We start from the raw sequence: 25884 nt of genomic DNA, 5'->3' as shown, positions 1-25884 counted from the left end.
TCCATGGTAACTTAGAAATGAGGAAGAAATCTAACAGCTCTGCACATGCATGAAGGCATCTTTGTCAATTTCATTCAGAAAAGAACAGAATATACAAATGCTTTAAGCTACAGATTTCCTGACACCCACTGAACATCTGCTAAAGGAAAAAAAAAACAAGCTAATATAATTGGATATGCAAGAAACCTAGCACTTCTCATGCCAGTCATCATTTTGTCTTATTTTTTAAGCCCACTTCCTTACAGAAAACACTTGTTTTTAAATTAAGCACAGGCCATTAATCCAGACATTCTCCTTTGCAAAAATAAAACATCTCAACTCTGCATGTAATAATCAGTATACTTTTATATTACACCCCACCCCCCAGCAGTCCAAGATTACAACATATTGACTTAAACTTGTTTTTGTCCTACCTTTCTTTTTGTTTTACATTGTAAAATCTATATTTCTTAAAACTAAAAATTACTTGTTTTCTTTAATATCTTTACCACATACAATAATCACTGAAAAGACTCACTCTCACACCCACATTTAAAATACTCCTGACTACATACTACAAAAAACTGCTTAACTACATAGCGTGCAGTTTATATAATGAAATGTTTTATACCAATAGTATTAATAACAAAAACTGTTTTAATTACAGAGACTTTTTCCCTTTTAATGTCCTTCTAAATATTTATGACAAAGTCCAGTATATGCTTTACAGTCCACCCACAAGATTAACAAAAGCCCAGTCTTTCTCAGCCACTTTTTCTTGCAAATACTTATTTCACAAATGTTACTGATGCTTTATAATCTCACATTTCCAGACTAATTTCAGTGTTCTTGGTCATCTTCCTTTTGATCACCATTTCCCAGCTATAGACAATGCTTCAAGCCCAGGTCTTCACAAATTTTCTAGTCAGTTTCCATGCCTTTTCTATTTCTCAAGCATTTTCTTTTAGAACACCAGAAAATGTTTCACTAGCAAAGTCTCACTATGAGCTTTATTGTCTGAAGAATGAGAATTTCGTTGGATAAACTTTTTATTTTCTCCTTAGCCTGTTCTGCATAAAAAAATGTCTTTGATCCTCCAGGAAAAATATTCTGAAGACAGCTGAATACAGCAGATTGAATTTCATACCTGCTTCTTGACATTCCCTGATTGCTGGGATAAATTTGTTTCTCTTCTGTCTTTTGTACAGTGAATAATAATTTTCCACAAATACTCTAATGTCTCCAGTTTTAAATACTTTTCCCATCTGCCACAGTATTGTCAGAGTCAACTCTTTCTACTGGTTCAATTGCACCATTATCAGTACAGCTCTTGGCTTCTTTTTCATTGCCAGGTTTTGAACATACACTCAATGTGTCCTTTCAGTTAACAAGTCCTGCTGTGGAATATCAGACCATTTGCTTACTTATGCTTTCATAAAATAAATACAATCTGTTCCTTCCAGTTTCTCTGGCACAGCATGATCTGTCTTCCAACTCTAACATTCTTTGAAACAGCTTGGGAAGTCTCATACTGAGCTAGCTTCTTCTTCATTTAAACCTCTGATTTGTTTGCAGTTTTACCAGTTTATCTGGATAGATTGTGAAAGCTGAAATTAAGCTGTTGATCAGTGTGCAGCCATTTTGAAAGTCCAATACTGAGGCCTCCTCGTCTTTCCAATCAGAAGTCAGAATGTGTCCTAGAAGTTCTGCAGGTTTACTTTTTGCCAGTGCTTTACACAGTGTTTTGGGGGATGGTTTGTACCAGGAGAAGATGTCCAAGGGAAGTGTGGAAGCTATGCTGTGGTTCCTCTGTTTGTCCTCAGGAAACATGTACACGGTCTATATCATTGCAGTTGTCTCTTGCAACTCCACCATCATATACTGGAGGTGTACTTGTACTGGCTGTAGCATCAGGCCAAGTTGCTGGCCAGACTCGAGTTTAGAGAGGGTAAGTCATCATCATGGGGGCCCACCATCACCACAGAAGTTATAACAAACACAGAAGGGTACATAGCAGGAACAAGTGCCATAAAAATGGTTGTGTCCTTTGCTGGGTAGTGACCTTGGGCATACTCTATTGACATAAAGCCTGGTGTATGAATTATCAGCTGAATCATTAATGCTGAGCATTTCAGAACACTTGGCATTAGTGCTTACTGACTAAGGTTGGGCAATGACACCAAGGGAATTCTGGTAGCTGCTGCTGCTGCCTAGCCCATCAATTGGGAAGGTAACAACACTGGGGAGAACATGACCAAGTGCACCAGTCACCATGAAGATAAATGGGAAAGGACATGTAATCCCTGCACATTTCTATCTTTGTGCTGGGCAACATGGCTGCCATTTCCTCCTGTCTCACTTTCCGCACAGCCCACGTCAATTCTTTTAAATAAATATGCAGGACTGCAAATGTACCTCAGCAAAAAGGCTTCTTCACTATCTGCCATGCGTCTCTCTGGAGACATGCTGGAAGTCTGAGTGTCAAAGCACTGTCTTAATATCAACAGCCTGGCACTGGAAGACAGTCTGATGCTGGGAGACTCGAGCAAAATAGTTGAGCTTCATAGTGTTTTGCATCAGCAGGGGAGAGTTTTCTCAGCTTGAGGAAAAATGACAGTGGAATGTTTGGGGGGTGGCAACTGTAGGCAAATTTAAATTCCTAATAGTTGCAGTAGCAGGAGACATCTTACATGAGAACTCTTGCCGTGGTTGAGTGGTAATGACTTGTCTCATTAAGTGAGCTACAAGTTTATTTTTTTAGCAGTATGGGGTGGCTCTATTAAACTCATGACAGATCAGATTTGTAGCCACAATGTTAGCCTTGCTGAGGCAAATCACATACCTGGAATGATTATCACTAGATGCTATATGGACCCACTTAAGAAAGTGGGGCTGTGGCATTTTGAAGCAGGGAAATGGGCCAAACTGTGGCCTGAGGGCTGATGCTCAGAAAACATGAAAAAAGTGACCATACAATCCAATATCAAGGAAAAGAATCATAAGGAAATATCAGTTACCTAGTAAGCAGCAAAGAAATAATTTAGCAACACTGAAAATATAGCAATGAAGATTGAGAGCTATGAGCCAAGTACTGATTCTCATATTCACATAGAAGAGGAGCAATAAAGAAATGGAAACACAAGGGGATCACTGGAATCTGACAACAGGAAAAAGCCCACGGAAGTTCTAGCTACCAAGCAGTCCTAAGGCCTGTGTTAAGAAGCCACAAATGCTGCCAATGATATCTATTTCCTACAAAATCTATCATTATATTCTGTAGCTTATAGGTTGCTTACAGGTGACCTGTTCCTTGACTGTAAGGTAATATACCTGATCTACTTCTATTTTTAAGTCTACTAAGGGAACTAACAATAGACCAAGGAACTTAATACAAAAATAAATATAGGATCAAAGGGGGTTACTAGGTTAATGGATCTAGAGCCTTTTTAAACCTAGCCAATCATGCCCCAATTTTCCCAAATATCAATACACACAGTCTAAATAGCGTTGGTAGATACCTCTTTCTTAAGACATCTACAAGCTGCCCCTGTCCATAATGAACACAGATGACAAACCATGTGTGAATTTGCAATTTTAAATCTACTGATCCAAACTGTGTTTGAATAGGTTTATGGAAGAGTACTGCTTTACATGAATGTGGAGTCTCTTCTAGAGGTAATACCTGAGACACATACCTGTCCCTCCATCTTTTGTTTAGGTAACAGCCAAGGTATTGATCCTTAGATTGGGTAATTTTAGTGCTGTTGGTTTTGCAAATGTGTAGCAGTACCATAAGAGCTGGACAGGAGAATGCCTTACAGGTTGGGCATATATTGCCCCTCAGTAGTCTGTAGGAGGCCAAGTACTGGGACAAAGTTTGAGGCACTCTTCACAGGACATGCCATTTACAACATATTATTTTTACACCTTATATTCTTTTACTGAAGAACCTCCACAGCCGCTCCAGCTGTTGCAAGTGCCTGGTCTGGTACATGCTGAAGGGCACACTGCACTCGATTATTGGTCTAAAGAGGGCTGAGTATAGTGGCACTATGACCTCCTTAGATCAGGATGCTATGCCCTTACTTATAAGTAGTGCCATACGGAAGGATTTTCTCACCACCATGGATACATGGTGATTAAAGTTCAGGTACTGTCAACCTGAGGTTCCAAGTCGATTACTTCTGGGTCTTTTTTTAGGGGAGTGTTCTCAATGCTGCAATTTGCAAAGGTGGTCATCTTTCCAAAGTGTATAATTATGCATTTTTTGCACTGAGTTTTAGGCCACGGCTCTGGCACCAGTTATTTGTCTGTGTCAGACCCTCCTGGACACAGGCGCTGGAAGCTGTTAAAGACTGGTGGGGGGCAGATGGTGACAGGGGCACGTAGTGAACTAAAAAGGGTAATTGTTTTGTAACTATTTGCTACCACAACATAGGTTCACTTGGAGGACATTTTAAGCTTAGCCAATTCCCTTTTGGTGCTTGAATTAACATTTTCTGATTGATCTTAGCTATCCCCATGGCTGATAATTGTATATTAGCCCTAGTGAGAACAAATGTAATCATACCACAGATAATTTGAGGGGGCCATGTAAGGGATGCAGCATTTAGGAACTGCCTCTATCCATTAGTGGCATGAGGGGAAATCCTGGAGTACATTTTCTATTACCCATCCTTAGATCCAAGTTGCATTTGAACATGGATGGATGAGCTTTGCTTTATTTTTATGGACAGTCTGTTCCGGAACAGTGGTATCCTCTGTGATATATATCTATCTCTCCACAACATTCAGTTTAGATACATGGACTGAGTATTGTTGATGCCATTTGACCTGCTGATGTTCAGTAGGTCCATCTGTATTATGTCGGAGGATGCTTTGTATGCCAGACATGCCACCTCTAAGCACTCTGTAGGATACTGAGTATAACAATAAATCTCTGAGGTGGTCCATGCAAGACCTATTGTTTAGGACTTGTATCCTTTTAGTAAGGTATCTCTGAAGATATTCCAATTGTTGCAAGGGGCTGGACAGATACATGCCAAAGTGGGCATTATATAAAATGACTGACATAATGAGAGCTTTGTAAAGGGAGACAACAGCATCTCTAGATCTAGTCACAATCAATTTATTTATAAGCTGTGCAATATAGAAGGGCTTTCTTATGGCTCTGAGCACATATTGGTCAAAAGTTAGGTCACTGTACATACAAGTTCCCAAATGCCAAACAACTGGATCAGTTCTGAGAGGCCATTGTCATGATTTGGACACCAATTATTATTTGGGACAAACCTTCCTGCATGATGGTTAAGTCATTTGGGGATTCAATAACTTCTAGCTTGCAGTCATCTCAAACTTAGCTGGCCAAAACTCTTTGGTATTTCCTTTTATTTTTGAGATGTATATGCCAAACAGAAAAAGTCTCAGCACTGAACCCTGGGGGACTCCACTGGTGACTGGTCTCTTTCCTTGTTTTGATCTCCTGCATCCTGTGAGCCAATTATTCATCTTTTGTACTACACCTGAGTAGGGGATTGTGTCAAAAGGCTTGACCAGGTCAAGGTAATGTGGTGTGGTGTGAACTGTTTTACCTTCATCCATTGCTTTGGTAACAAGAGTAAAGCTTAAAATTTGCCCATGATTTTGAGCCTTTCACACTTTCCTCTCGGCTGTTTTCAAACACATTTTAGGGCCATGCATACATGTATGCATTCCTTGACTCACCTTCCTGATTGTATTAAATTATATTCCTTGTATAATACAGCACACTCACTTGTTAGACTTAAGTTAGAGTGCATTTTAAATTTATTGTCTTAACATTTTTTCAGTACGCAATGAAACAAAAATGCATTAACCAATAATGACAAAACTGCCCTATTCAGAACATTTCCATGATAACAGTCTACTTTCACACACAATTGCATTTTAAATTTATTGTTTGAACATTTTTCCAGTAGGCAATGAAGCAAAAATGCAGGCACCAATAATGACAAAACTGCCCTATTCAGAACATTTCCATGATAACAGTCTACTTCTACATACAATATATAAATACAGAACCACAGTAGTGCAAGCCATAGGCATGTTGCACAGCTTCTTTAACTTATTTTCAATTGGGGGGGGGGGCAAAAGGCCAAAAACCAGGGACACATTTTAAACATTGCTTGTATAATTTTGCAAAGTTGTTTGCATAAAATGTTGTGTTATGACCATGCATTTCACTGCCAAGTCTTGAACCCACAACCCTATGCACTACAGTCAGAGCAACAAACCACTAAGCTAAACCAGCAGTTTCTTGAAAGACAGGAAGACAAACTTAAATAGCTATCATATCATTTAGTGAATTCAGTTCTCACTTCTCACCATAGCTCTCAACTTCTTAGCACAAAAATACAGAACAAAGCCAATAATGGGGGAACACAGCCCCAAAACAGGGACACATTTCAAATACTGATTTTATAACCTTAGAAAATTGCTAGAATAAAAGGTTTTGTTTTACCACTCCTGAAAACCAGAGGAACAGAACAAAAATGTGAGGCATAAATTCACAAGTGCTGGTGGCTAGGGACTTTAGGCTCTTTTTACCTGTACCCAAGGTCAGAAGTAATAAGTTGGGTGGTTGGATGATCTGCCAAATTGGGGGGGGGGGCTCTCCTCCCCTCTTGCTCTATGGTTCCGGCACCCATGCTCCTAGAGGATATCTACATCTTTTGGGGATTCCATGACTGCATCTAGCTTGCAGTCATCAGCAAATTTGGTGAGCCAATGGCCCACTACATTTGCCTTGACTTCAGAGATGCATATTCTGAACGGATGAGGTACAAGTAATGAGCCGTGTGGGATACCTCTAGTAACAGGTCTCTTGGTGGAGGAGGCTTCCACCACTCTAACTTCAAGTGTCCTATCTGTGAGCCATTTGGCTATCCATCGGGTGACATAATGATATCAATAATATTCATTGCTTAATGCCTTCCAAGATTACAGAATAAGCTTCTAGTTGCTCTCAAAAGAATCATATATATATATATATATATATATATATATATATAGGAATAGATAGATATAGATACAGTTGTGTGCGTGTGTGTGTGTGTGTGTGTGTGTGTGTGTGTGAGTGTGTGTGGGGGGGTACTGGCAGGATTGCACCCCTAAAAAAAGTAATGTTTTTGACTGATGTATTAATTAAAATTTTTTGCTTGCATTAAGGTCAGTGCCTGGCACATGCATACTGCGCTGTTGACATTTGAATTTTCTTCGTGCTCTGGTTAATATTAAGGATGTCAACATTTGGGTCTATCAATGATTTTCAACAGACACACACATATTCACATAAACACACATATATACAGTGCAGAAAATGTTGAAAATGCAAATGTCAATAGCATAGTATGCATGGACTGGATACTGACCTCTGCACATGCAAAAATAAAATTAATAAAACAACCAAAGAACACTGTTTTTTTACAGGAGCCAAGCCCTGCCCCTGCCCTCACATTCCCAGATAATTATACGTACTAACTCCAGTATTACACAATATTGGCAAAAGGGCATATTCCCCAACCCTGAGAATTGAAAACAGAGGTAATCCAGAGGGCCCCAATGAAGTCTGGTATCTCACCTGTGACCCAGACAGTTATAGGACTAATAAGAAAAACAGTATAAAAGATTAGTCCAGATAAAATCACTTAAGCTAGCAGATCTAGGAGACTCTCGCTCTTTCTCTGATACCCTCCGTGTGGGAGGAATAGACACCTTGTTGAAGTTTCCAGTAGTTTACTCAGTTAAACACATATATGGATGAGTCTCCTAGATTTGCTAGGTTAAGTAATTTTATCTGGAGTAATCCTTTACACACTGTTTCATCCCTGAGAATTGTGCAATTGCATAAACCTGTCAACCATCTGCATAGCTGACCAGTTTGGTTTGATTAAACAGGTTTTACCATATTAATTTTTCCTATACATGTGAGAGAGTGTGTGTGTCTGTGTGTGTGTGTGTGTGTGTGTGTGTGTTATATATATATATATATATATATATATATATACACACACACACAAACACACACATATATATATATATATATATATATATATATATATATATATATATATATATATATATATATATATACATACACATACATATATACACATACATACAAATATATAGATAGATGCATACATAAATAAATATATATTTTAATGCATGTGAATATTAGGATGGGGTTACAGCAGTCAAGTTTCTTACAAGACAAAATGCCATGACCTTGACAGCCAAAACTATGATGCTAGCTTTTTTTAGCAGACTGACATGACGTGCTTGTGCAAAGCTAGAATATGATAGTATAGATACTGTATATGGACTACTGGTATAACAGGGGTTGGTTATGGTATGCCCATGGTCCAAGTGCATTCAGAAAACAGATTTGCATCATCTGCCGTGCAAATCCATATTCTATGTAAAAACAAAAACATTTAGCACATTATTTTAATAAGAACACTTTAACATGCTTCTCACAACTTAAGGTCATAAAGAGTTTAAAATTGTATGGCATACTCTTCGGAAGTAATCTGCCAAAAGCACATAGGTAGCCTCAAAGTGGTGAGGCTCCACTGTTCTAACAGCATTATTTTAAAACCGCTTTTTCACAGTATGTTATGACTACATCTCATTTTGTCATTACTAGAAAAATGATTTTTGCATCTTAACAAGACAATGAATCCAACAGCAAGACACCAAAATGAAAAAGCATAGACAAAAGTTCAGCACCTATTTAGTTCCCTGAATTGTATGAAATGATTAATAAATACTCACTTCTGGTCAACAGAGCTACATCTGGAGTCTGCTAATGATGGACAAGTCGATGAAGGTGTAAGGGTGGCACTGCTGAAACTAGACACTGATGCATCCCGGCCAATAGGAGAAATATCAGATAACTGTAAAACAAGCACATAGCACAGGAAGTAATCAGTCATCGCCTGGCAATTTCTGTTGTTTATCAAAAACAACATAGTTTGAACCTCTGTGTTTTAATGACCCCCATATCCACTTTCACTTATTAGTTTTTATTCCCCATTTTTGATACACCACAAGCTATGTTAGATCATTTAGCCAATATCTGACTCATCTCTGCACTGTCTGTTTTCTGTACTTTTACATTTCTTAGTTCACCTTCAGTGACAGGTTGCTCATTCAAAACAAAGTTGTTGCTCACTATTTCCTAAATGCTATTTGCTCCACATAAATACCACACAATGAAACTATTGGCTTAAACAGCAGAAGATGTATCCGCATCACCTAAAAGTTGGTAATCTGCAGTTTAGTGCAGACAATCTTTTTATGAGCTACCAATCAGATTCATCCTGTAGTCTTGGGTTTGATTTGCTCAATGACCTACAGTTGCTGTGGTACAAGGATCAATTCCCTCAGTCCTCATTTGCCTACTGTGTGACTGCACATTGCTCCCAGTTGCCCTTGAAAATGGTTTGTGAATTTCCAGTGGGTCTAACTGGCTAGGAAATGGGTATTATTAGTAAACATAACATAGTACAGTGGATATGTAGCTTTCTAGCCTTAAAGGTAGTGAACACTTTCCTTAAGGGAGAAAAAAAATACAAAAAAGAAAGATAACTGTACATGCACAATTACTCAATGTCTGCATACGAATTATTAGCATAGATTGTTGTCAAAACTTCTTGTGCAAGATCTGTGTCAAAGATCACTTTGCATTCTTATTTAAAATAATGCAACAGATCTGAAGATGGTTTTGTTTGTTTAAACCATGGTTTACTAAGTTAAAACAAAAGATGAGTGGTTTTGTCCTTGTCAAAGCTTCATTAATATAAGGAAGTTTATATATATATATATATATATATATATATATATATATATATATATATATACACACACACACACACACACACACACACACACACACACACACACACACACACACACACACACAAACACACACACACACACACAAACACACACACACACAAACACACACACACATGTCCAATTTTTAACCACAGCTGCTACATGGAAGGACTGCTCAAGCACAAAAACTTTGCAAGAAGGTAATAAGCACCCACTGCAGAGTACTCCCCTCACAAACCAACTGATATGATGAGAACATACACATCATACATCATGAGACTTCTTCAGTGGGTTAACTGTTGCGAAGAATTTCAAGCAGCACCAGGGAGGCCAAAGCAAAAGGTGATAGTTTAGAAAGCTAAATTCTATAAAACAGTGAACTGCTAAAGAAAATGGATTCCTAGTGTAAGTGTAAGGATGTGAATCAACAAACAAGTTGCATACTAAGCAAACACTGGAAACATCCAAATTCCTGGTGGTGTGGTCTTTGAAACTGCATTTTCTTGTGTGTGTTTTGCTGACTGATCATAAAACACAATGAAGTCTGCAACCGCTTAGTCAGGTTAAGCCCCGCACTCCAAAGAGGAAAGAAGATTAACTAGTCCATCGTCTTGAATTTGTGTACTCTTCTGGTAAATGTTAATCTACTGGTGTTGCCCAGGATGTGAATGGTCCCTTTTCCATTGGCTTCTGCCTCCAGAAAGAGATAAAGATGAATGTACTAATTCTGGGACAACTCCAATTCCACTTCAAGAGAATGTCTTCATCCCAATAAGCATTGGAACACTGTGAAAGACAGATGTATTCCCTATAAAAAGGACTTGAATCTCCAAGATCATGTAACAGTGATGACCACCAGAAAAGCATCTTCCAAGGAAAGAAATTAACTTCAAAGTCATTGAACCAGAGAACACAGAGAGAGGATGGAAAGCTTGCAAATCACAAAATTAAGCCCAAGGGAAAATACCCAAACTTGAGAAGAACTGAAAAAAAAAGTTTAGGAACTTTAAACTAGTCAATGTTCAACCAGTGACACGCCTTCCATAAGGTGACATTGTGCAGAAATTCAGAGGCATGCATCCTGACCATGGACTAATCAAGATTCAAATAATGCAGGTTTATAAGGTACATCATAATACGAAGTGAAGAAGTCACAGAGTAACAAACATTCTTTGAATACACTGCCACATAAAAACATTCCAGTATAAACCTGAAGTAGTTTGACTAACTGATTTAGGTAAAAAAAAGTTTTATTCTTACCAGCTATTGTGTCACTCAATCCACTACTATCTAAAAAGGTTTAGAATGTTTCATCAAAATTATTATTTATAATTAACTTTCACAACTCGGATACACTTCGTTTGCAGGTTAATTTACCTTCAATGCTAGCATTCATATACTCATATAATGGGGGAGTAAGGTTCCTTTCCTCTTCATTCATATTATCTACAAATTAAATTCTTGCTGATGGATAATATTTACTGGTTAACAGTCATCCAACTTATAATCTTTCATTAAACACTCTGTCGACTTAGCTTTTCCTTTTTCAAAGCTATCAGACTACAATACTAATCCATTCCTTTTTAATACATTCATTTTAACATTGTTCTGAGTTTCCTTAAATCTAGAGGTGTGTGCAATGGGAAAGCACAATTTCCATTTTTATATTAATGGAGATTTAAAAACACATTTCTCAACTGTTTTAATTGATTTCATATATGCAGAGTCTAAAGATTGAAATTCATTTCCTTCTAAGGTAAATATTATTAACCAGATGAAATGATTGTTACATACTTCTAATTTATCACAGTTGATAAACTTACAAGAATTTAGTATAATCTGCTCCTGGTTTTCATAGGTTCATAGGTGTGTACTAGGCTAATGGCACTGGAGCCTTTAGAAGCCTAGCCCACAGGATTACCCTGGCATCATGCCACCCGACCTTAGTCCCCAGTGCCTCTGTCGAGTAGAGCTACTGGAGTGATCCCCAGGGTGAATTTTCTATTTCCCATCCACTCATCAAGATTTCTCTAGAAGAGGGCCAGTGAGGTGCTCTGCTTGACATATATGGGAAGTCTATTCCATAGCATGAGCAGTCTCTGGGTTATGAACCTGTCCATCCAGCAGGTTCTGTTAATTTTGGTAATGAGATAGAGGTCTCTGGAGCGTGTGGTGCGGAGGAATTGGGATTTCTTTAGATGTAGCATTTCTAACAGAGCTGGGTCAGACATGGCTTTGTAAGTCAAGCAGAGCTCACATCTAAGTAGGCGATATGAGACAGAGAATAGTTGGAGTATTTTTGAGTCTGTCCATATAGGAAAAGTATTTAAATCCTGGGATCCTCTTTGTGAGGTACTTTTGCGGCCTCTCCAGTTGTTGCAGGTGTCTAGTGAGGTTCATGCCATATGGGGCATTGTACTCGGATGACTGGCATAATGATGGAAGAGTAGAGGGAGACAATTACCTCTTTCATCCTGGATGCAAAACCCTTAGTAATAAGATGTGCCACATAGGACTTTCTGACCACAGTGAAAATGTGGTGGTCAAAAGAGAGGTTGGTGTCAATCTATGTTTCCAGATCTCTTATAAGGCCTTCCATGTTCAGTGGACTACCACCAATGTGGGAATTCATGGGAACCGGGTTTTTCCCAAAGGGGATGGCGACACATTTTTTGGCATTGAGCTTAAGGCCATGGTTCTGACACAAGTCGTTGGTCTCAGTGAGGCCTTTCTGTAGGATGTCAACATTACTTGGGGAGTTAATAATGGCTCCCAACTTGCAATTCTCTGCGAACTTTGTCAGCCAGAGTCCCTTTGTGTTGGCCTGGACTTCAGAGAAGTAGATACCAAACAAGAGAGGACCCAGGCCCGAACCCTGTGGGACTCCATTTGTGACTGGCCTGCAGTCTGACTTGCAGTCAGCTAGTTTCACAATGTGGGTTCTATCTGTGAGCCAGTTTGCAACCCACCTAGTGATATAGGGGTTGATGCCTAGCTTAGTGAGTTTTTCTATGATTCCTGAGTGGGGAATGGTATCAAATGCCTTGGCCAGATCAAGGTAGGCTGTATGAACCACCTTGCCTTCAACCACAGTTCTGGTGACTGACTCAAAGAAGTCGACCAGGTTGAGCAGGCGTGATCCACCCTTCACAAAACCAAACTGTGTGGGATCCAGAGTTTGGAGATTCCCTATAGTCTTATTAAGACCATGGTGATGTGTTCCATAGCTTTGCATATCAGACTCGTCAGGCTAATGAGGTGATAGTTCCCAGGGTCTGTAGTCCCTCCTCCTTTGTGGAGAGGGAGGACTGTAGCAGTGCACCATTCGGTATGGACAAAGCCTGAGGTGAGGCTGTGACTGAACAAGGCATACAGGTGGAAATGCCAGTTCACTCTGTAGTTCATGTAGATCACAGCCAAGGATATTGTCAGGTCCCATAGAAGCTATATTCTTAGCCTTGGACAGTGCTGTTTTAACCTGTGCAGCAGTAATACTCGGTGCCTGGCAATCTATTGGTATTGTGATTGGTCCTTTTGTGGGGGAGAGAGGGGTAAATTTGGCACTGAATTTGTCGGACAGTATACTGGCAATATCTGTTGGCTTGGTATAAGAGATGCCATTATGCAGTAGCTTAGAGAAAATCTGAGTATTGCTGTGGAGATTCTTTACATAACTATAGAAAGCCTTGTGGTTATCTTTACTATCTGCTGCAATTCTGTTTTCATAGCTAGCTTTAGAAGATTTGATGAGGGATCTCAACTTTTTGTTGAGGCTGATAAGGGAGTTTTTCCAGTCACGGGACTTCACCTTATTCTGCATCAGTTTCCTCCTTCTGTTGTAGAGTTTGTTTATGGCAGGGGACCACCAGATTGGCTTCCTTTTTTGGAGGAGAGTGTCTTGGTTCTATTGGGAATGGCAAGACTCATGCATTTATGTACGTGTTTCTACAGTGCATTGGTGTATGATTAAGCGGTCATGCAACTATTCTCCATTTGCATGGGTGCCGTGAACTTAGCCACCTCTGTTTTTAGGAGCCAAAAGTTAGCTTTGGAAAAGTTTTTCATGGTGGCTACCTTTGCGGGGGGCGGGAGGGATGTAGATTTCTAAGGTGATTAGCTTGTGGTCGGATCTAACCAGGGAGGAGTTGACTACTGGTGTAGAGCAAAGGTCCCCCATGTTAGTAATGACCAGATCAAGGATGTTGCTACCTCTAGTGGGGGTAAGAACGAGCTGGTCCAGGGCACTGGAATTAATGAATTCCAGAAAACGTTGGGCAAGTGTAATGGTACATGAGTAGTTTTCCCAGTTAATGAAGGAGTAGTTGAAGTCGCCCAGTATGAGAGTATTCGGTTGGATCCCAATATTCTCCAGGGTGCTTAGGAAGGTGGAGTGTGAGTCTTGGGACATGGTTGGGGATCTATAACAGGCTACGACCTGAATTGCTGTCTTACCCAATGTTAGCTGCACCTGAATTATCTCTGATGGGTTATGTTGACTCTATCCAGACTATAACAGATTTAACATTTGCAGCAATAGAATAAGATGCTACATCTGGGAAGCTAATACTACCATACTCCCATAACCTTATATGATTTCTATATGCAATTCTTGGCTTTTTAGGATACCATAGGAATGAAGTTAACATTTTTCCCACTTTCTTTAGAAGTTTTTTGTCACATATTAAAGCTATTGAATACAAAATACCTATAATCTTGGGTAATATAATTATTTTAATAAATACTACCATATCCTCAAAAGTAAAATAAAAAATAATTCCATTTTTAATAAGTAACATTTCGATTTTTTTCAAAATTAATAATCTTACTCACATCTTGATAGATTTTTATTCCTAAATATTTTAGTTCTTTTTCTTCCTAATTATATTTATCTTTAAACTTACTATCTAATAAACACTAAAGTTTCAGTTTTATTATTAATACATTTCAACAGGAATAGCTCTTGAAACTTTTAAATTTCCTCATCTATTCCTTCAACTAAATAATTTAAATCTCCTATTATTAGTAAAACATCATCTGTAAATAGTATTTTAGACTGACAAGCCTTGTTAATTGAGAATCCATCAATTTTTTTCATTGCTTCCTATACTATTAGCTAAGGGTTCGATAACTAATGAAAACAGTAGAGGGGACAAGGGGCACCCTTGTTTTGTGCCTTTGTTTAAAGTGAATCTTTGAGAAATGTGAGATCTAATTTTAACATGTGCTTTGGAGTCTCTATACAGCTTTTTTTAATATTCCAATAAATTGCTCTGGAAAAACAGACATTTCCAAAGTTTTAAACAAGTAGTTCCAATCAAGAGAATCAAAATCTCTCTCACTATCTAAGCTAATTAGGGCCAATTTCTTCTTCATTTCTTTTTATATGATCACATGTTAATCTACTGACTATAAATACTGCTTGATTTTTACCAATTCATTTATCCATCGTTCCTCTCAATCTTGTAGCGAAGATGGAAGTAAACATTTTATAATCTACATTTAATAATGAAGTGGGTCTAAATGAGGAACTCAACTTATTATCCTTTCCTTTTAAGTATAGGCGAGATTACAGAAAATGTCTATGAGGGAGGAATTACTTTGTCACTCTGAATTATCCCAAAAATATCACTCAGTAATTCTAAATATTTAACGGAAACAGCCAATATAATTCCATACTTAAACACTTGAACTTTGCCATTTTTCCCTTTTTTAAAGCTTCTTTAACTTCTATTAAGGTAATAGGCTTATTCAACAGAGATAACAGTTGGTCCTTAAGTTTATTTTTTCTTGAAATACTTGTCAGTTCTGTAATCAACATGATTATTGTTTTTATCTTTATTAAGATGCTCTTGGATTTTTTTAAATATTAAGCATTTCCTCTACATTTGAAGTAAGCTTATTAGGATTTCAGATATTACTGATTTGTGTCTTTCTGCTTAATATCTTACTTTGACTAGCTAATCTATGTAGATTTTTTGAAGTCATCACATAACTGTGCAATTTAATTTTTTCTAAAGCTATCTCCACTTTATATGTTAAAAACTGTTTTGATATTTTGTCATTATTTTTAATGACTTCAGTACTAATTTCAAACCTTGCTTCATGTATTGCATCTTGTATTTCTAACAACTCTTTACCCCACTTTTTCATTTTACTACTAGCACATCTTCTTATTCTATCTTTAATATTCATTTTATGGAGTCCCATAGTATGACTTTACTATCTTGACCATTAACATTCAAAGATAACAATTCTCGATTTATTCCTTAAGATAACACTTACATTCTTTTAATTTCATCATATGTACTGGAATTCTATAAGTAATATGAAATTTCCTTATATCCATTAATACATTAATATTTAGTGCATTATATCAATCAGAGGAGCTTAGAGAGGATTGGGAAGAGAGACTGGATAAGCAATTCACAAAGAGACAATGGATGGATACATGTAAATCTCCCAAATATGCAACAAAGTCTAGAAGAGTTTGGATCTTTGCCTGGAAGTGTTTATACTCCAAGTAAACGCCAAATAATATTTCCTGAGATGGATAGCAGATGTTGGAGGTGTGATGGGCAAGAAAGAGGTAGCTGGGAACATATTTTTTGGAAGTGTGATGAGCTGGAAGACATGTGGGATTCCCTGCAGACCACTCTGTTGGAGATGCTGGGTGAGCAGATTGGACTGACTGGGAAAATGACTTTTTTGAGTTATGCTACAGAATCAGAATTGCCTAGACATAGTAAAGCCTTGGTGAGTCTAATTATGGTGGCTGCCAAAACAGCAATTACTAGAAAATAGAAATCAAAGTCTTTAGACCACCTTCACTAGAAGTAGTGAATATAGTAACAGAGATAAAGCAACTGGAATTGGAATCTTCAGAGAAGGGAAGGAGCAAACTACATACAAAATGGGAATTCTGGGAACAATATATGCAGAGCAGGAACTTAGTTTAAGAGGCAGGATTTGAATGAGCTGTATAATGCTTAACTGACAATGACTGGATGGTTTATAAGTGATGTACAATGTTTACAACTATAGGTGTTTCAATGAAGTCTGTGATGTAAACTGTAACTAAAGTGATATAATTTTGTATGTTTTTCCTTTTATAAATGTAACATTCCTTTGTTATGTGTGCAAATTTATTTATTTTATTTATTTATTTAAGTTTGATGACCATGGAAGTCCGCTGGGCCAAGAAGAGTCCGTTGTCAGTAGAGGCCTGGGGAGAAAAGCTACACAATAATTGCAAGTTACATTTCACATGTTACAAAAGGACATAGTATATACAGCTAATTAAATATTTACAGATAAGCTACATGATATTTGCAATTGGTTTGTCACAATGTTACAAAAATGAAAAGACATAATTCAATACAGAAATTTCAACATTTAAATAAAGTTAATATTTTTGTTATAAACTCAATTATTTAATAAAGATGTTTAGAAAAAAATATTTAGTGCATTACGATCAGATAAAGGACAAGGAATAGTTTTAAAATAATTCACTTTAATAAATCTGTAGCGGCATAAATCCTATCAATTCTTGTTTGTGTCCCATGTGCATAAGAATAATGAGTGAAGAACAATGACTTATCTTCTGCTTTTATTATTAAATCAACCAAACTATTATTATTAATTGGCTTCCAGTAATTTAGAAGAAAATACAAGTCAAATGTGCTCGGATATGATTAAAATAAATGAAACACCAAAGGAGTATATCAACTGAAATAACAAAATGCTGGAAAAAATAGAATAAATTTTAAACAGCTACTCAGATGAACTGATAAAACAACAAAAATCAAGAGCTGAAATGAAGAAAAGGCTGGCCAAGTATGAAGCTGCTCAAAAAGAGCTGTTTCAAAAATGGTACAGTTAGAGGACAGAGCATGCAGAGAAAATATGATATTTTCTGCTCTACCACAGAAACTGGAAGGAACAGACTGTATTAATTTTATGAAAGCACAGATAAGTAAATGGACTGGTATTTCACAAAATGATTTATCCAAAAGGGTATATCATGTGAATGTTCCAAACCTGGCCATACGAAAGCAGCCACAATATGTATCAGTAAAGAAACCAGCCTCCTGATAACACTGTGAAAGAAGAGCAAACTGTTTATAACTGGAAACACAGTGTTTGTGGAAAATAACTATTCACTGTACACCAGACAGAAATGAAGCAAAGTTATCCCAAGCAATTAGGGAATGTCAAAAGACAGGTGTGAGATTCAAGATGCTGACTACAGCTGTCTTCCAATATTTTTCCCTGGAGCATCAAAGTAATTTTTTTATGCAGAACAGCTAAGGGTAAAATACAAGTTTGTCCAACAAGGGGTGAGTCACCAAACAAAAGTGGTCTTTGATCCTCATTCTTCTGATGGTAAGACTTTGCCAGTGAAACCTTTTCCAATGTTCCAAAGAAAAATGCTTGAGATACAGAAAAAAACCCAGGAGTTGACTAGAAGAATCATGAGTATCTTGAATGTTAATTGGACTGTGGGGTTAGAATATGGAAATGAATAGGAAGAAGAACAGCAATGCTGAAATTAGTGAACTACACAGCATCAATCACATTGGTCAAATGTGTCTTTACAAGCATGCTGAGAAAGACTGAATTTTTGTTGACTTTGCTAAACTTGTTGGGGGACTGACAGGCATACACCCCACTTCATGACATTAATGTTTGCAAGTACACTAAAAAGAGAAAAAAATGGAAAAAAATACGTAAAACAACTCTTAACATTGTCTGTATAAAATATTTCATGATATAAATTGCATATTACATGGTAAAGCATTTTCAGTGATTGGTGTATGTAATAAAAGATACTAAAGTAAACTGGTAGTTTTTTTACTTTTTATTTTTCAGAAATGTAGTCATTATAATGTAAAAAGAGAATAAATGCTGGACTGAAAAACATTTAAGTCAAAAAGTTGCAATATTGGGCTGTTGGAGTGGGGGATAGAGTATAAAAGTGCACCAATTATAATATATGTAGAACTGATAATTTTTCTTTTACTTTTTGTATTAGTGAATGCCTGGATTAATGGCACTGGCTTAATCTAATGACAACTTTTTTTTGTGTGTAAGCAAGTGAGGTTTTTTTAAACGAGACCACAATATAATGAATAGTTTACTTTAAGCAAATAAATGTCCAGTGCCAGTTGACAAATCTGAAGCTGAGGGTGGCTGTACATTTTGTTCTTATTTTCAAAACAAGCTGACTAAAGGTGAAGGCAATAAATCAAGAAGTCTAATCATTGTTTACGGAGAGAAATGTAAAATTAAAAGATACAATGGCAAGCAGCTCAGTAAAAAGTAACGTTTGAAATTAGTGGAAGAGAATAAGAGATGGCAGCTTTTTTGATAACTAAGTACTTTAATCCATTTGCTAGAACAGTGTATAATTTACTTTTATTCAAATACATCCAGTGTACTTTTTCTTAAGACTTAAAGTTAATGTTTTCTGAAGCTTACAAGTTGTTTTTCACATCTGAGAAGGGGATAAAGACAGCAATTAGTGTAAATAAAAACACAAGCTGTAACATGCAGATTAGCATGGATATCCTTAATTTTAGGTTAATCAACACCTATGGGTGCAGCAGATGATTTGGGACGACTGCTCCTGTCTGGAGAGTTAAACATCATTATCTGAAGATTTACATAGTTTTTTGTGTTTGTTTTAATTTAATAGGTTACGGGGTGTTCTGGGTTTTTTTTTAGGCTTTTCATTAAAGAAAATAACACAGTATGTGAGAGATGTAACTTCACAAATTCCCTGGAGGCAAAAGTCTCACATATAAATGAGGTAGCCAAGAATATCCACACTACATCCCGCAAACACACACACACACTGTTCACGACACACATTCTGACTTGTGCTGAGGTACTTAAAAGAAACTGTCTGAAATATCAAAGACCCCCTAAAGCCATCTAATAGCAGCACTGCTCCTCAACAACCTTTAAAGTACACACCAAAAGTAACGCCAAACATCTCACATAAGCCTACACCTAATGGTCCCCCAAAGTGCAAAGCCTATAAGGCAATCATATACCTCACCTAATACTCATTAATGGGGACTCCTTTGTACAGCATACAGATGCCCCACTTAACATGTTGGACAAGGTGAAGATAACAGTTAGTTGCCTATCTACAAGCCAGTATCTGCAAAATCAAGCATGCACTGAAGTTACTTTACCCCAATATGATTCTATCATAGTCCATGTGGGTGTAAACGACCTGAGACATACCTCAATTGACTATATGAAAAGAGACAAAATGGATCTCTAGGAATATGTGTAACAGATAGATATGAGCTTTGCACTAAGCAGCATTGTACCTTCGCCAAGGATGATGACACAGTTGTTGTTCTTCTTTCGGCTTTTCCCGGTTAGGGGTCGCCACAGCGGAAGTCCAGTCCGCTAATGACTAGCAGTAGATTTTTACGGTGCCAAGGTGCCAGCTCAATGCCCAGCCTTCAACGAAGGCACTCCCATTTACGCATGTCTTTTGAATGCCACTCGTATGAACATAAAACGATTGATTTTTAATAATGGTCTTAGTTTCTGTTGTCACTCCAGGGGGATCAAATATCTGCCAGCATGGAAGAACATGGTCAAAAAAAGACAATGTTTTGCCAAGGGTGGGTTGTACCTGTCCCCCCTAGGCTTTTGGATATTGGCTAAAATTTTATCCACCTTTAGAGTCTTTTTTAGACAATGTCAAAAAGACAAAATTATCAACATAGTGAAAAGGTCTACAATCAACCTTAAGGTGTTACTGCTCAATGCTGGGAGCCTAAACAAGAAAAAACTCCATACCCTTCAAGCTCTCCACACTCTGGAGAAAGGAGACATCTATGCCATGACCAAGACTTGGTTTAAAGCAGTAGAAAGTACTCCAGAAGTGCAATGTTACAGTGCCTTCCACACATTTATACCAACAAAAGCACAGATTAGGGCCAAAGGTGGAGTGCTTTGATCTATGTTAGCAACAAACTTATTTCCAGGATGGTTAAACAGGAATGATACCACAGAGTTCATCCACTTGTAAGTCACCACAGGTAAGGTCCCTCACCATATTATGGCTAACTACAGGCACCATCTACACCTCTAGAGTCTTGTGACTCTTACCTAAACCTCCTAGAAGCGCTCATCATCCACCTTATTCGTTGGTGACTTTCACTACCCCTGTACAAATGGGGAAACACACACTGCCTCAAACTCACAGGCTAAATGCTTACTGGACTGTAATAATACAAAAACCCTGTAACATACAGTGCATGCTCCAACTAGACGATCAAACATACTAGATTTGATACTCACCAACATGGGATAGCACTACACTCCTCCCCATCCCACATCCTCACTAGTGAGGTCAAATCATAAGGGTGTCTTATTTGAAGTAAAAATCAACCCAGAAAATCCAGCTAAACAGAAACTATTCAAAGGTAAACTACATTCTATTAAGTGACAGTCTGTCAAAATTCAAGGGATCCCCCAGTCCCGAGACCACAGCTACCTATGAAGAATTATTCACAGAGTTGCTACAATAAAGTGTAAATGGCTGCATAAAGGCTGCCATACCTACCAGAAATAAATCAAAAACAAACACTAAAAATAAACATAAACCCCACTGGTGGAATCCTCACCTAAACAGGATATATAATAAAGGAAGAGAACTCATGGCCAAAATCAGGAAAAGCAACTCCCTTAAAGACAAGTGCTCCCTTATTCAACTAAAAAAAAAACTAAGAGGTCTAATGAAGTCCAGCAAAGCCAACTATGAGGCCAGGATAGACTCATACGTTAAGGGCAATCAGAAGGCTTTCTTCAGCTGTGACTGGAACCCTTAGTGATAATACATAACAGTGTGCTGAACTGGTGATAAATGGTACCACCTATACTGATCAGGTTGATATAGCAAATCAACTTGCTGACCCCCACATGCCCCACCAGCTCCATCAAGTGAAATCCACTTAAATATACTTCCCCCAGCTATCAGCAGGGACGTTGTGCATTTGCACTTGCCAAAGCCAAGAATATCACCTTCATGGGTCCTAACAACATCTGTAGCTGAAGCATGAACAGTCTAAAACATGACCTATCAGAACCACGTAAGGCACTTTTCAACTACAGCCTTGAAAATGGGCTATGTTTCAAGTGAATGGAAGACTGCAACAGTCATTCCCCTCCACAAGGGCAGAACATCAAGCGACCCAGGGAACTACAGACCTACCAGTTTAGCAAGCCTAATATTCAAAGCCATGAAATGAATCGTCATGGAAGTGATAAACAAGGGCACTGGCAATTTAGAGACACTGTGCCCAACCCCAATTTGGCTTTTTTAAGGGAAGGTCATACTTAACTTTAACCTGGTAGATGTCTTTGAGAGGGTTACCACGACAATGGACGAAAGTAAAACAGTGCATACTGCATATCTTGACATAGCTAAGGCATCTGATACAATACCCCAGTCAAACATTGTTGACAAGCTCTCCAAGCTAGGTGTAAACCCTTACATAATTAACTGGATTGATGTCTGATTCACAAACATGACCCAAGAAGTCAGCATCGGCAAGACATCCTCCACCAAGAGACTAATCACCAATTAATTACCCCAGGATTCTGAGCAGGGCCCACTCTTGTTTGGCATCTACTTCTTGGAAGTCAAGGCTAACATTCAAGGCCTTTGGTTCACCACGTTTACAGATAACTGTAAAATGGGTATTTTCTTTTCAAACTGCTTGAAACAGGTGTCTTCCCACTTCTTCAACCTTCAACAGGTATCACAGTCTTCTTTGGTGCAGAATGCTATGGGGTTCTTTTGAGGGTTTGACTTAATGGCTAAGGTCTTCAGCTCATAGACCCAAATTACAGGGTTCTATTCTGACCACATTTTATTAGCTAGGGTCCCTATTAATTTGACAAAACTTTAGCTTGTCGAACTACAAAAGATCGACAGCTAAAGACTGAAACGTCCAAACTGCGAATGATCAGCTAAGCAAATTTCTTTCCCATGGAAATAATTCACTTGGCCATTACACAAAACAAAAACCTTTCAACCTGAATTAAGTGGGGGGCTTCACCCGCCCACCCCACCCCACCCCATGTGGGGGGCTGGCCCTCACAACCCCTCTAACTAAATATACTAACTCTGAAATCGCTCCACATTGGGGAAAGGGCAAATTCCCATTAATGGCCAAGCAAATTCTTTCCATGAGAAAAAAATTTGCTTAGCTGGCCGTTTACGGTTTGGCTCTTTCGATCTTTAGTTGTCGATCTTTTGTAGTTCGACAAGCTAAAGCTTCGTCAAATTAATAGGGACCCATTAGCTAGGCTTATAATATCCTTTCAGGCCAAACAGCCTAGTATTCTTCTACGAACCTGCATCTACTGCACAATAATCTTTTCAGCTGTACAAACCAAGAAGCAGTACAGAACTAACTCAAGAAACAAGACACCCTGGTAGAATCACATCATCAATAGGCTGTATAACAGAAGGAAAAAAATCATAGCAAAAAATTAGGAGGTGCAGCAACCAGCAGGATAAAAGCACACTCATCAAACTAAACAAACAACTCAAAGGACAAATAAAGTCTAAGAAAACCAAATCTGAGGTAAATTTGGCCTCCCAAGCAAAGGACAACCCCATTGCATTCTTTAGCTATGTCCAAAACCTCAAGGCCAATACAAAGTTGGGTGCAGAGCTCACTGTAAATGGAGCCACTTATACTGAACCAGAAGACATAGCAAACCTATTGGCCAATAAATTCGGCTCCAACTTTACCGCTCTCTCTCTCTCTCTCCCAGCAGCATTCCCTTAAGAAATACTATCAAATGTAACTCCCCATGCTATAACTATGAAACAGGTCTTCCACAAGCAGGTGCCTCCTCAAATTCCCTGCCATACTGAAGGCAAAACCTCCAGAATTTTCCAGACTCCACAAGGGATTTTTAACATGGAGTCTTCACCCCAGGCACATGCACTCCCCACACCCAAAGAGAGGTGAGCATGCTGTGCCACATCATCCCTCTCCAACCAGCCAGCTCCTGCAGCACCCGGGTTGCTAACTAAGCATGGTCATGTGTCGGCTGTGATGCAGTCATGACTTCATCTCACTATGCTTTAATGCTGGCTAAAGCACTGCTATTTGAGGGAAATCAACAAAACACAGCAAACTATTTGAGGGAAATCAACAAAACACAGCAAACTATTGCATTTATTATCTGAGGAGAACTAGTGACAAGATTCTGACCTAGGAATGAACTGGTCAAAAAGAAGTTAAAAGAAAGGGGCATCCCACTGTTTTCTGTCAACATCCTTTTGTCAGTGCAGCATCCCATAATGGAGGTGAAGATTCCTTTGCTGCAGCCTGCTGACTGAGCATTCTTTGCCAGGTCAAACATTTTTCACAGAACTTCTAAGAGCCGAAGTGCATTTCTGGAACACTGTTCTTGGTAGGACCTATCCAGGTGAACAAATATGGGGTAAGGGGACAGACAAAACAATTAAAAATGCCTTGTGAATGACACATACTGTTCCTACTTGATAGAGAGACTTTTTATCCACTCAGAGGTACCAACAAGCTAAGAAGGCCTCACTGGTAGTGGTGATAAAGTGGAAGGTTGTGTATGGGAGAAATATGGAGAGACCATGGGAAACGAAGAGCTGGTAGCTTCAAGCACATGCTAGCAAGCTGCTCAGGGCTTTAATGGAAAAGTCAAAACTTCACTTAGGTTGTAATAAGTAACAGCAGGGAAGGAATGACTATCAGGGAGATTGCTGGCAGGTGAAAGGTACATTTTGAAGAATTCCTTACCCCAAAAGACATGCCCTTCAATAAGAAAGGCTGGCAGGTGAAAGGTACATTTTAAGGAATTCCTTACCCAAGAAGGCAGGTCCTTCAGTCAGAAAACTACGCCTAAAATGTCTGAAGGGTTGGATTACATCAATGGATCTAAAGTTAATGTGGTGGTCACAGGCTCCCACATTCGTGAAGTGTGGGTCACATATAACTGGAGAAGTTGAAAGCACTACAAAGACCTCAGGTAGAGTAGTCTAACATACTTCTTCAGTGTTGTAGAGAAGGATGGAACAGCACCTCTGACTAGCAAACAACAGTTGGTGGTCCGCACTTTTAAGTAAGTGAACAAGCTAACATGTTTCAACAGTTTACACTCAGCCTCCATGGAAAAGCCTACTCTAAAGTATTAGAGGAGAGAGTCTGGCCAATAATCACATCTCAGATTCAGGAGGAGTAATGCAGATTCAATCCATACCACAATAAAGGATGAACAACTCTTTAGCTTTGCATACATGGCTGAAAAGTCAAGGAAGTTTGCTAATACACTGCAAAGTTACTTTTGGAACTTGAAAAAGTTATGGTATGTTGTGTGGGAACTCCCCTGGAAGACTAAGGTATGAGGTAGCTGCTGCTACATGCTACCTGGTCGCTAAATGAATGCAGTAAGATTTACAAATGCACTCTTGGCATTAAACAGAGTTCACTTATGTTAGATGTTCGGACTCCATCAAGGATACAGCGTACTTTAGGATCTTCATGGACAGAATGAGAGGTAGTGCAGGCTGGAATTTTATTTAATCTGAGGAAATAGTGGAAGAATCTTTACTTGCAAATGATGATGCCTTCTGGCCTCATCTGACTGCAACTTCTAACAGTCAATCAAGTGGTGTGCTGCTAAGTGAGAAGTGGCTAAGATGAGAATGATCACCTTGAAATCTGAAGCAATGATTTTCTTTGAAAAAAGAGCGGAGTGACTTCTCTTTTTCATATGGGGTGTTTGCCATTAGTGGAGGAGTTTAAGTAATCCAAATTTTTTGTCCACAAATGATGGCAAGACATAACGTAAGACCGACAAGCAGACTGAAGTAGGGCCTGTTCTCTTAAGTGTTCACTAGTATGTGAAGGTGAAGTGCAAGCTGCATTCTTAGACAAAACTCTTGTTTTTTAGTAAAACTACATTGCCCATTCTCACCTTCTGTCACACACTCTGGGTAATGAT

At 38.4% G+C, this 25884-nt stretch overlaps 1 protein-coding gene across 1 annotated transcript in view; it reads right to left on the bottom strand.

Moving 5' to 3' along the window:
* The window catches only part of KIF1B (kinesin family member 1B), a gene marked incomplete in the record, with an annotated part of 2363676 nt that overhangs the window by 211220 nt on the left and 2126572 nt on the right, over positions 1-25884 (bottom strand). Inside the window, 1 exon segment of the mRNA XM_044063146.1 lies at positions 8794-8915. Within this exon segment, the coding sequence (XP_043919081.1) occupies positions 8794-8915 (122 nt within the window).

This window comes from Protopterus annectens, chromosome 2.part1, assembly GCF_019279795.1.
Source record: "Protopterus annectens isolate FY-2018-M chromosome 2.part1, PAN1.0, whole genome shotgun sequence".
Classification (NCBI taxonomy): Eukaryota; Metazoa; Chordata; order Ceratodontiformes; family Protopteridae; genus Protopterus; species Protopterus annectens.
This window is presented reverse-complemented; position numbering and strand designations above follow the sequence as displayed.